Here is a 13,098-nt window from a genome sequence, read left to right on the forward strand (position 1 = left end):
CTAATTAGACACCGATAAATATGCACTAATACTAATTTTGTCATGATAATAACTAATTTAAAATAAAATATGTTAATTAGTACCACTAATATCCTAATTAGCACACGAAACATGTACTCATCAACATATCAGCACTTATCAAAACTAATCCTATCATCATAATTAATAATCCTTAATTTATTCACTAATGATAGAGATTAGAAGACTTGGATAAGCTAATCCACAAGATTTTTACGACCCCGAAAATCAAGCGTCTCGTGGTATATTCCATATCCAGCGATCTATCAATGCAAACACTGTTAATCCATGGATGGTTGCATCCCATCCATGTAAATCTAACGACCAAACCCATCCTACCTAAATCACATGTAGGCGATTTGGCGCAAGGGCGCGCGACGGCGCGGATCACTGAAGCCAAACAGCCAACCGTCAGGACTCACGAGCTCACGTGGCACACCTGTTCCCCCGCGCCACAACGCCTCCTTCACGTGCCGTTCCCCTAAACGAGATCCCCTCGAGACGCGCGCGCCCGCCGCGATGAGCCGAAGAAAATCGCCCAAGCGCGCAAAAAACCTCCGAATCCGACTGTCGCTTCCGCGCACGGGCACCCCCGGCCCGGCCCGGGCCGGGCACCCGCTCCTCTCCCCGGCTCACCCGCGCGCGTGAGCCGCTTAAATTTCAATTCAAACTGGCCAAGGCAAAGCCCTCACGCACGGGCACGGCTCACCCTTCCCCACCTTGCGCCTGCGAGCCACGCCGAGCCGACCTCAGGCGAAACGGCCGCAGCCGCACGGGAGCGGACAGAGAAAATTTTGAAACGCGGGCAAGGCCGCCACCACCGCGCCAAATCAAGCCCTCCAAAATCCATTCGACGGCCGGCGCCGCGCCTCCTACAAGTCAGATCCGTAACTTCCAGGAATTCCCTCCTCTCCGCTCTCCCGAGACCCGCACCGCACCACGCGAACACAAATCCTGCAAAATCCTCGCGGGCACCTCACGCGGATCGGCGACGGTGATGGCAGCGTCCTCCTCTTCCGTCGCCGAGGTAGCGGCGGCGGCGATGGCGTCAGCTTTGCCGCAGGAGCAGCAGGCGCGACCGCGGCCGCGGCCGATGCACGCGGGGAGCGGCGGCGGTGGCGCCAATGGCCGCCACCACGCGTACAGCCGCAAGGACAAGTCGCTCGGCCTCCTCTGCTCCAAGTGAGCCTCTTGCAGCCTCGACGCGTCTGGAGATTGGTAGCTACTGAGTTCTCCTTGCTGTTCTGACCCAATTCTCCGTGCTGCTTTTAGCTTCGTGGTTCTCTACAACCGCGACGACGTGGAGTCCATCGGGCTGGACGAAGCGGCCAAATGCCTCGGCGTGGAGAGGCGCCGGATCTACGACATTGTCAACGTGCTCGAGAGCGTTGGGGTTAGTTCTTTCTTTCTTCTTCTGCCTTTCCGGGACACAATTCTTGATTTCTTGTGCGGTCTGTTCGGGATATGAAGTATGATTCTAGTTCTGATTCAATTCCCCTTGTGAGAAGATTCTTGTGAGGAAAGCCAAGAATCGCTACACCTGGATAGGTTTCGGCGGAGTCCCAATGGCCTTGCGACAACTCAAGGTCTGCGTCTAGTCTCCTGCGTGATATTTCGATCAAGAATTGTAGATCTCATCCATCTAACCCGTCATTTCTCTTGTCTTCTCAGGAGAGGGCGTTAAGGGAGAAGTCTGGATTGGCTCCTCTGCAAACCGAGCAGCAATCAGCTGCCACTGTACGACTTCGTATCTTTCCCTTCCATCTGAACCGATGTATCTGATTCTGGTCCACAACGATTTTTACTGCCTTCGTCCTGAAAAAAATGCAGTTCTAGGTCTGTCTCTAGTCAAACTATCTAAAATTTGACCAAATTTATAGAATAAAACATTAAAATTCATGACACAAGATAGGTATACTACGAAAATATGTTCTATGATGAATCTAATGACACTTATTTAGTATCATAAACATTGATGTTTTTTTATACATTTGGTCAAACTTAAAATGATTTGACTTGGTAATATGGGAATTGTGTTCTTTTATGGACAGAGGGATTAGTTCCTAACTGAAGTGGTTCTTCTCCTGTGTTCTTTTGCGAAGATTTCTGATGACGAAGATGATGATACATTGGTCAATCTGGGTGCTGATATCGAGAACAAGAAACTGAGTCAGACTGTGGACAATCCTTCTGACAAACCTGGTGCACCCCGCTGCCGCCTTAGATCTGGTACATTGCTATGCTATTTGCTTCATTTTGATTTAGCATGTGTTACATGTGCTGTTCCATTTTGTCTGCCAGGCTCAGAATTTTGGTTGTTACGTTTTCAGATCATAGGAAGGAAAAATCACTTGGGTTGCTCACACAGAATTTCGTGAAGCTCTTCCTCACCATGGAGGTGAGAAATTCTTAAACTCTGTATTTCTGCCTTAAGATTCATGCGTGATCAGTCCATTCATATGAAATCTATACCTGGAGCAGGTTGACACGATCTCACTTGATGAAGCTGCAAAGCTGCTCCTTGGAGAAGGTCACGAAGAGACCAATATGAGAAGTCAGTACTTCATTTTGTCTTTATCTAAACGTGCAGCAGTAGCACTATCAGGACTAATAAAACTTAATTTAATCTTGATATTTAATTGGTAATGCAGCTAAAGTTCGGAGGTTATATGACATTGCCAATGTCCTGTCTTCACTGAATCTAATTGAGAAGGTACGCTTTCGATGCTTGCTGACGATTAAGTTGCAATCTTGTAGTAGCATGTTTCTTAACATACATTCTTGAACTGTGGATTCCAGATACAGCAAGGGGACTCGAGAAAGCCTGCGTTTCGTTGGTTGGGTAGGGCCACAATGCCGAACACAGAAAATGGTGTGACAGTTGCTGTACCCCCACCACGGAAGACCACATCGAACAAAAGAGCATTTGGAACTGAACTCACTAACATCGACACACATAGAAGTAATCTAGATTCAAAAATTCAGAAGAAAGCAAAACTGGCACAGAGTGGTGGTGATGTCTTGACAAATTGCAAATTAGCTGTGCGGAGTCAGCTTGGGCAGGGTAAACAAAGTGGCTTTGTCTATGGTCCTTTCCACCCTGCTGGTGCAAGGAAACATGAACTTGATGGCGGCAATAAACCTGGGCAAAGGGAGAGGGCTCAGGACTGGGAGAGCCTTTCTGCTTCATTTCGACCACAGTACCAGAACCAAGGTGGGTTCAATACTTTAATCCTGTTTTGTTTCTTATTAGGACAATGCTAGAATTTTTCAACTTCTTAACTCTTAAGCATCAGAAGTATGTGTATAGCGTGTGTCTCTCTAGCTGTAGTTTTATATTATTAGGCTTAAGCTAATAGTGGCATCCGATTGTCTTCAGATGGAATCTCTCTGTCCATCCTGTTTCTTCATTATAGCTTTGGCAGCCCCTGTTGCAATCAGCTAGAATGTCTTAAAATGAAATATGACCTCAGGAACACTGCAACACATCTCTAGCGTTACATTATTATCTTCTATTTGTTAGAAGTTAATATGAGATTTGTTGATTTTTATAAGCTATTATGCAGGACGCTAGCCAATGCCCAATAGTTCATTATGACCATTTGACATTTATTATCACGTCTATGCAAACTCTTTTATTGGGAGCTTGAAGTAGGACTGGAATAATTGCTAGATATAGAATGTGCTCACCTATACTATGTTACACTAAAGCATTCCCTCTTTTCTGAATGCAGCACTCAGTGATCTTTTTGCCCATTATGTCGAAGCGTGGAAGACATGGTATTCTGAATTTGCTCAAGGCAGCAACATCATGCAACAACACTTTGGCCATTCTGTTAACCATTTTTTGTAGGCAAATTATAGGGTCAATCATTGCAGTTCTTAATGCACACTTGTGTATTTTACCTGTACAATCTGTTAAAAGGGGAGGAAACAAAGACATGATTGGGCCTAGGGTTCATTGTATTTACTCAATGCAGGATCTCTTTAGGCTATTTCAGGTGGAAAACTAGAGTGGAACTATTAGAGAGATACCCTAGGGGCGCGAGCTGTTTTCCAATCTCTTTAATAGAAATACCCTAGGAGTGCGAGCTGTTTTCCAATCTCTTTAATAGAAACATCATTATCATCTCCCATGTGGGTTCTTTATTGTTAATTGTTGTTGTTCATGTGCTTACCTATGTGGGTTCTAAAACTTTCTGTCTGTCACCGGCCATGCTGATGAAACTTCTCATAATGATGGAGTATATCTTGCACATGTCTATCACGACAAAAAAATGTATTTAAATTACAATTCAGATACAATCACACATGTTATTCATTCTTTCATTTTTGTTGTGATCATAATTCTTGCTACAATTCGGACGCTAGAAAGTCTCCAGGCCTGGCCTGTATGGCTGTATTCAGATTATGCAAAGACAGCCCAATCGTCTTGCCTCAATTGTATCCAGATGATGTAAGGACAGCCCACACAACCAAAATATTGGGATCACAGTTTCTGGGGCCTGAAAGCAACTGATAGTGACCAGTTCATTTCATGCAAAAAAGAAAAGCTCTGTTATTTTGAGTAAATGGATCTGACCAAAATAGTACTCCAACGCTCTATCACTATCATGCGCTAATAAAGATGTTTAGTTGTCTACTTGTCTTTTGGTTTGTCTACCTAATAATAATTTTAATCAAATATTCCCCCAACATCATCGACAGGAACACTATATCCACCAACCATTCATGATTTTTGCTTGGATTATGGAGAGCATCTCAACTACAGAGCTGTTCTCTTGGCTACAACTTGTTACCAAATTGATTTGGTTTGGGCCTCAGATCTTTGTGCAAATAAGAAAGTTCTAATCTACTTGCAGATGCTGTAACTAATTCTGCATGTAATTTTCCATACACTACTAGTTTCCATGAGTGAAAAGATGGAAACAGGTACATTGGCCCCGTTCGGCTTACCTTATATTCGGCTTGTTCTGCTTCTTTTTTCAGCCAAAACAGTGTTTTTCTCTCACAACATTTTTTCAGCCAATTTCAGCCGGCCATTGTCTTGCTTCAAACATAATTCTGTCAACCAGGCAATGTTTTATTTTATAATCGAGAAAACTTGTGGATATCAGATACCACACGAAATTATGATATTAAAAGGTCAATCAGATGCACTTGTTCTTTCTCCAAATAAAATCATGTTATCAATTGTCTTCTGTCATTTATTTAACCATACCGTTTGGATCCTTTCAATTTGGAAAAATTAAAATCTACATAATAAATTAGACTATTTAAATTAAAATTTGACCGTTCCATAACTTTCTTAACCATATAAATAAGCCTATGTCAGATTCATAAAACGGTCGCTCCTCCGGCGAGCGCGCCCATCCTCCCCTCCGACGAGCACCTTCGCTCCGGCGAGCAGCCGCATAGAGGACGAGCTCCCAGTGCGACTCCGCCCGCGCGGCAACGAGCTCCGGCTGCCCGCCGTGTGGGCACGCGGGAGCGGCCCCGTCCTTTCGTCGCACGGGCGCGCTGCGCCAATGCGCGAGCGGCCCCGACCCCGCCTCCGATGCGGTTCAGAGGCGGCCCTGCAGCACGGCGGCGAGGCCATCTGGAGGCCTCGGCAGCGTGGCCTCACGGAGGAGGCCCCGAAGCCCGTAAAGAAAGAGACTGACGAGTGGGTCCTGTCATTCTTTCCCAAAACAGATTTGGGGCCTAAGTTTAGAGGCGGCTGTTGGAGTCGAACAAAAAAATTGAGCCAATAAAAAATAAGTTGGAGCACCCAAATTAAAAGCAGGAGTCTTGATTGGGTGCTCTATTGGAGTTGTTCTTATAGCGTATTTTTCAACTCATTTTTGTACAATAAAAATGTAACATATAAATGGTCTTTATCTGTCTAATAATAAATATATAAATATATTCTATATACAACTATATTAATTTAATTAATCTATATCTAAATTATAATTATTAAAATAAATTCAATTCTAAGTATATTAGAATAATATATGTACACGGTCTGCGCCGGCGGCAGGCCAAACACCAAACCAACCCACCTCCTTAAGAATGCAACAACTACGCGAATAAAAATCTCGCGTCTATCTTCTTCCTTCCTTCCTCCCCTCCGTCCCCACGCCCACTGCCCCGCATCCACCCCGAAACCCTAGCGGATCGTCGCCATGGCCGCGGCCGCCCTCCTTCGCCGCATCCCCGCCGTGCGGGCCCCGGCCACGGCCTTCATGGCGGCGCGCCCGATCTCCGATTCCACGGCGGCGCTCACCATCAAGACTTCTGTCCCTTTCACCTCCCACCTCGTCGACCCGCCATCGCGCGATGTCACCACCACCCCCGCCGAGCTCGTCACCTTCTTCCGCGACATGTCCCTCATGCGCCGCATGGAGATCGCCTCCGACTCCCTCTACAAGGCCAAGCTCATCCGCGGGTTCTGCCACCTCTACGACGGCCAGGAGGCCGTCGCCGTCGGCATGGAGGCCGCCATCACCCGCTCCGATTCCATCATCACCGCCTACCGCGACCACTGCATCTACCTCGCCCGCGGAGGGGACCTCGTCTCCGCCTTCTCCGAGCTGATGGGCCGCGAGGCCGGCTGCTCCCGCGGGAAGGGCGGATCCATGCATTTCTATAAGAAGGATGCCAATTTCTACGGCGGGCACGGCATCGTCGGCGCGCAGGTGCCCCTCGGATGCGGCCTCGCCTTCGCTCAAAAGTACAAGAAGGAGGACACGGCCACGTTCGCGCTCTATGGTGACGGTGCGGCTAACCAGGGACAGCTCTTTGAGGCTCTCAACATTTCGGCCCTCTGGAAACTGCCTGCCATATTGGTCTGCGAGAACAACCATTGTGAGTTCGTGCATCAATTCCGGGAATCGGGGTTAGATCGTGATAAATCTGATTGTTCATCGTAAGAAATATGACGTGATCTGGGTTTGATTTCTGTTGTATAGATGGGATGGGAACAGCGGAATGGAGGGCAGCGAAGAGCCCTGACTACTACAAGCGTGGCGACTATGTGCCTGGATTGAAGGTAATTATTCTTTGGGTTCGCTCGTATTGTGTCTGGATTCACGATAGCTGGCTGGTATGATAAATTTGGTTTCTGTTTGTGGTATGTTTGATTGTTTATTATGTTTGTGATGTCTTTGATTGTATAGGGTGGTTTTATATGGGGTCTTGGACTCTAGGTTCTCTGTGTTGCACCCTTTAGTTGCTGAATAGGGCTTCATTGATCATCAAAGTATAGCCATACAGTTGAGGATGGCATGTAGTTGAATGGAAAAAGCATCTTGTATTGATTTGCAATTATATAAGAATGATGTATGCATTTTCTCGAACCATCCTGTTCCCCCTTATTGAGTGTTAAGGGAATAGCTTAAGCTTGGATTTCCTGTTGGCATTACTTTTAGTGTTTGCTACAAATATAACTAAATTGTATTTCATGCAGGTTGATGGAATGGATGTTCTTGCTGTGAAGCAAGCGTGCAAATTTGCAAAAGATCATGCTGTTGCAAATGGCCCAATTGTGAGTACTATGCTTCTTTGCTGACTTCTGTTATTTGGGTGCACCTGATTTTGGAGAACTACTATTTGGGTTTGGGTTTGGGGTTGGGTTGGCTGTTTTGATGTTTGCTAGATTTAGTACTTAAATTCGCATGAAATTTAACATAGTAGCACTGCACTCACCATTTTATGCTGGGGAAACATAATATATAATTCTAATGTATGGAACTTCCATTGTCGAAAACTTACACAATTTGTTAGCATTATTCCAGCTAATTAAGTCTTCAATAGTGGCACTAATTGTTGAACTACCTACATGGCTGCATATATTATTTGTCTGCTAGATCCAACATTGGCCCTGTTTGGGACCGCAGTCTGTGGCCGCGCGGTGCGGGTCGCCGAACTGTGGCTCCATGGCCACGGTATCAGGAATCTGCAGTGCAGTTCAATCTTGCGGTCATAGTCTCTTGTGCGGTCAGAAGAATCACAGACACCACAAATGTTTTAATGGGATTCTTCACTTCTTTCGGCCGCCGCCGCGAGAAACGCAGTCACAAACAGGGGCATTGTAGGATTAGATTAGCATTTCTTTCTTTTTTAAAAAAAAGAGGTGGTACAATTAAAATGACAATTTGTGTAGGCTGTCTGCTATAGAGTGGTACGTTTTCTGATCAAAGCAGCTGTACAATTGAGCTATGTCAGCTACTGTTATTGATCCTTGTTCACTTGTGAAATATGAAAATAACTATACGATGACGCTAAGTATACGGTCGATGCATGATTGAATCATATGCTAGTGCTTTGTATAGTCCACAACCCGCCGTGGCACATCCTAGGTGTTTTGTCCTGCCTAGCCTGCTTAGCACTGGTCTGCCTTGGTACTAGAGGAACACCTTGTTATGCTAAGAGTTAAATACACAAGCGGCCCTTAAACTTGTGGCTCTGTGCCACTTAGGTCCACGAAATCTCAAAATCGAAATCTAACTCCCTAAACTTGTTAAGTCGTGCACTGCAGGTCCATACCCCTTCATGTGGGTGCTGACTAGGATAAAATTTATAAAAAACACCTGCAGCAATGCCCAGCTTTTCCCCCGAGTCCAGCCGGAACAACGCCGCGCCCTCGGGGAGGAACGGGTGTCGCGGCGACAAGTCGCTGTCGGGCTGCAAGATGTGTGTCGCGCCCATGGGCGTGTACAACACCTTGTGCGTGTTGAGGCACAGGTGAGTGTGGACTGCGGAGCACGCCATTGAGGCGCAGCACGATGGTGTGGCCCGGGTAGCGGCACGAGAAGGCCCTGTGCACGTCGCGTTGCATGGCCACGGACTGGACGTGCGCCTCGCGACGCCCAGACGCGGCTCCTGCCGGAGAACATGGAGGGCGCCCCGAACGTGACCACCGGGTGTAGCGCATCGGCCGTCACCACGCCGCGCGCGAGCAGCATCAGGCTGACGACCACCACGAGGCTGCCGCCGAGCGAGTGGCCCGTGAGCCTCGATCTCCGGCATCACCTGCTTGTAGATGCCCTTGGCCGCCTCATAGATATGCCCGGTGCACCAGCACCCCCCGTGCCCTCGAACTCGGTGGGCTCGAACAGGAGGTTGGCCTGCGACGACGCCAGCAAGTTGGAGCCTTGGATGGCGAGGCACCGGGAACGCGCGTCCGCCTCGTCGCAAAAGAACCACTCGCACGGCGACCGCAGGTCGCGGGCCGCCTCCTGCCGCGCCTCGTCCTTGGCGGCCACCACTGCCGTCACCGTCGAGGCGGCCATGTCTGTGGCCACGACCGAGTTGTACAGCCTGCCCTGACGCGCCTGCTGCGCGGCGGCCTCGCGCCAAACGACGCCGCCACCTCGTAGGATAGGTGCGACTGGATGGGCCGACGCGGCTGTGGGCCGAAGGCCACCTCGTACGCCGTCGCGGTGCACGGCCACGTGGAGCCCGCTTCCAGCTTGGCGCGTATGATGCCGGCCTCCGCCTTCTCCAGAGACCGATCATTCATCTACTAAAACTAACAGGTTTTCCATCATGAAAATTTTCACTCGAATAATGAGCATCGAATAACGTCCCTGGTCGCCCAGACCTGCGGTAGGACGTCCAACCAGCGCGAGTCTCCCTGCTCGAGAGTCCAGCAACCGGAGTCGCAGCGCGCCACGACGATCCGGGAGCTCACCATCGTCGCGCTGACTGCCGCCAGGAGATCGGCGACGCTGCACGCGTTCAACCTTAGCTACGGGGCGTGAGGGACGCTGGGTCACCGGCGGACCGCCTGGTGATGAGTTGCACGGCGCTGTACAAGGACTGCCTCCGCTCCGCGGCATATGCGCTGGCCAGGGTGACCAACATGCCGGCATACGACGACTGTGTGGCTGACGCTGTGAGCGCCCTGCGTGTGTTCGTGGAGAAGTGCCAGAGCCCCTTCGACGCACAGGAGATCACGTCACAGCTGGAGCAGTGAACCGGGAGTCCGGGACTCGGAGGATAAGCTGGGCATTGTTGGAGGTGTTTTGCATAAATTTTTATCCTAGTCAGTAGACACATGAAGGGGTATGGACCTGCAGTGCACGACTTAACAAGTAAAGGGAGTTAGATTTCGATTTTGAGAGTTCGTGGACCTAAGTGGTATAGAGCTACAAGTTTAAGGGCCGCCGGTGTATTTAACTCTTAAGCTAACTTAGTAACTTAAAATGTGCTGCTGCTGCTATTTGTTACCAAAGGTACATTGGGTGGTTGAATATAAGTGCATATGCTCAAGTGTTATTTCTGATAACTTGTTTGCTTTATTTGTTGGTTCATAATTATTTTATTTCATGTGCATAATGGTTACTAAACCCTCACGTTCTATGTATCTAGGTCCTTGAGATGGATACCTACAGGTACCATGGCCACTCTATGTCAGATCCAGGAAGCACTTACCGCACCAGGGATGAGATTTCAGGTGTCAGGCAGGTAAGGTTGTTTTAATCTTTCAGTTTGAAACTTAAGTCATGCTTTGAGTGTTTCAATTAATTGTGTTACAATATCATCAGGAACGGGACCCAATTGAAAGGGTTAGAAAATTGCTTTTGACTCACGACCTGGCAACTGCTGCTGAGCTCAAGGTACAGGATTCTTTTGGAAATACATGAAGAATATATAAATGTATAATTGAAGCATAAAGAATGTTTATAAGGGCAATTGTTATCAAAATATTATTTCTTTCAGTTCATATTCTAGTGTCTGACACGCTTATTATCTTCTCAGGATATGGAGAAAGAAATCAGGAAACAAGTAGATGACGCCATTGCTAAAGCAAAGGTTTCATTGCATTTAGATATGATTTTTTAGTTCTTTTGCTTCAAAGTAGTTATGCTTACCACTTCATTTTCTCCTGTTGATCTGCAGGAAAGTTCTATGCCTGATACTTCTGAGCTCTTCACAAATGTTTATAAGAAGGGCTTCGGCGTGGAGGTAAGTTGTCAGAATTATCTTAGCTGAAGTGCATAACACCTTGCTTGCATTTGCAACATCGAATTTTTGTCCCAAGCAAGTTGGAGCAGGCTATGACACCCAACTTTCATTTCTCGACCTGAAATTAGTTGCATTCTCTTAATTATGCAAAGTGACATTAGTCTCATTTCTGATATCTTGGCACTAGTAGATTGGGTTGTTTATAAGGAGTTGAACTTCTCCAGCCTGTAGTATATATGTTCAACTATTCAGATGGTAGTTTCCATGACTTACAGTACCTCTTTTTTTTTCTTAGAGTATGTCTCTTTTGGAAGTACGTCTGGGTCACAAACACTTCTGTTCCTGACATTGGCATAGTCTTGAATCACAACTTTAGTCATTAGTTTTGATTGCAGTGTTACTATGAAAGTGCTTAATATTTCTATTATAAATCTTTGAAAGCTTTTAATAGCCGAATTTGTTTAAAAAAATGGTAAAGGTATGCCCAAGTTAAGTTTCTATGTCCAGAAAGTGTACTGTAGTCCCATTGTAATGGTAGTTTTTATTTCCTTGTTTTACAATAATCTCGCGTAACAAGTGCAGGAACGGGTGGTTTTGCTTCATTTGTGATGTCATCATCTAATATACTGCAACTACAAATTGTGCATTTTGATTATATGGGCATGTGTGCTAGTTCTGACCTGACTCGCTGATTGTGCAGTCATTTGGGCCAGACAGGAAGGAGTTGAGAGCTTCCCTTCCATAGGTTGGCAGCATGATGGGCAGCCCTCGTAATATGATATGATAGCCAGGAGAAATAAACGTTGATGAAGGCCGCAGACATTGCTGGAAATTTTTTGTTGCCAAATGAACATGTATAGAGATGCGTTGTCAGGAGGATCAGCTTCGTTGTTTTGCTTTTTTTTCATTTCTACAATTCAGTTTTAACTGCTGCTGGCTGGCTTCTTTTTGAAGCTAATATCGTCTGCAATTGATTCGGTCCAAGAAAACCGAAGCTGGAGATTATAAATTTGCTCACGTCTAACGTCTAGACCTGGCGACCTGCCCACTCTTAGCTTTACGGTGATTGCTTGATCAGTTTCTAACAAGCATACAGTGCGTCATTACACATCTACTGCTGTTTAATTTTTTCTACCAAACGTGGTGTATGCATCAGACAGTGTAACTCAGATTATCGTGCATGCAACTGTCAAAATCTAAATCTCTCCTGACGATTGCCATTAAGCGTTTTAGTTGGAACCAATCTGCTAGTTGCACTGTAGCATTTATTTATGGAGGATGCGCCAGTTTAGTTTTTTTTTTCGGAACATGCGGCAGTTCAGTTGGGGTCGCTGCTCGGGCCTCGGAGTCTGGAACAGCTTCCACACTTTGGAGGCCCAACAGTTGTGAGTGGGCTTTTCTCAAAGAAACTGTGTAGGCCTGAGTTGGGGCTTCGGTCCGCTCCCAAGCCTAGGCCGAACGCCCGAACGCGACTCGATGCCACGCCTGTGACCTTGGGCTCTTGCCTGTGGGCTGTGGCTGCAGCCTCGCATGACGGCATGAGGCATGACGGTCGATGGTCCTGGACGCAAAAAGCCGGGTTGTGTGCCAACGTACTTTGGACACGATACGTGACATTCTCCTCGCCAAATTCGTTGCTACTTTTGTAAGCTCTGCGTTCTTCAGATAAACCAATTTTTTAGACTTGCGTTAAGTCAAAAAAATTTATATTTGATCAAAATTCAAAATTATAAAAAAGAGCACACATATTTAGTCATAAATATTGATGTTCTTTTCCTACAAATTTTGTTAATCATAATAAACTTTAACACAAATAATAATATAATTGATTTATTCGTACAGAGGTAGCAGTAGATGTAGGTAAAGGCTCTATAGATAGCCAAACAACTATTTTTGTCTAAAAAATCATACTTGATTGGAAGACCTATTAGGCTATCTCTGACAACAACATTCAAAATACAAGACCCATTCGTTCAATACATATTCGGCATCTTCTATAACAACAGGACCAAAAAGAGAATTCTTTTTGCAAATGAGTTTTCAGGAAAGAAGATGCCTATATTTGGGTTGTGTCTCTCAGACAACCCAAAATAGATCTTCCGTATAAATACTCTAAGCTGATTTTGG

At 46.3% G+C, this 13,098-nt stretch overlaps 2 protein-coding genes and 1 pseudogene across 2 annotated transcripts; 2 read left to right on the top strand and 1 right to left on the bottom strand.

The window, feature by feature from the left end:
* Nucleotides 1–930: 930 nt before the first annotated feature.
* LOC136464430 (E2F transcription factor-like E2FE) lies at nt 931–4,102 on the top strand. Its single transcript, XM_066463382.1, has 10 exons — nt 931–1,200; nt 1,291–1,411; nt 1,527–1,604; nt 1,690–1,755; nt 2,121–2,247; nt 2,349–2,416; nt 2,500–2,572; nt 2,670–2,731; nt 2,818–3,232; nt 3,753–4,102. Exons 1-10 carry the CDS (start codon nt 1,016–1,018, stop codon nt 3,869–3,871), a joined length of 1,314 nt encoding a protein of 437 aa, XP_066319479.1. The 5' UTR covers nt 931–1,015; the 3' UTR covers nt 3,872–4,102.
* Nucleotides 4,103–6,063: 1,961 nt separating this feature from the next.
* LOC136464432 (pyruvate dehydrogenase E1 component subunit alpha-1, mitochondrial-like) lies at nt 6,064–12,006 on the top strand. The gene is made up of 8 exons (XM_066463383.1): nt 6,064–6,867; nt 6,972–7,051; nt 7,469–7,546; nt 10,375–10,470; nt 10,551–10,622; nt 10,765–10,818; nt 10,906–10,971; nt 11,672–12,006. Exons 1-8 carry the CDS (start codon nt 6,186–6,188, stop codon nt 11,714–11,716), a joined length of 1,173 nt encoding a protein of 390 aa, XP_066319480.1. The 5' UTR covers nt 6,064–6,185; the 3' UTR covers nt 11,717–12,006.
* On the bottom strand, nt 7,662–9,866 carry LOC136464431 (phospholipase A1 PLIP1, chloroplastic-like; annotated as a pseudogene).
* Nucleotides 12,007–13,098: the final 1,092 nt, after the last annotated feature.

This window comes from Miscanthus floridulus, chromosome 7 (assembly GCF_019320115.1).
Source record: "Miscanthus floridulus cultivar M001 chromosome 7, ASM1932011v1, whole genome shotgun sequence".
Classification (NCBI taxonomy): Eukaryota; Viridiplantae; Streptophyta; class Magnoliopsida; order Poales; family Poaceae; genus Miscanthus; species Miscanthus floridulus.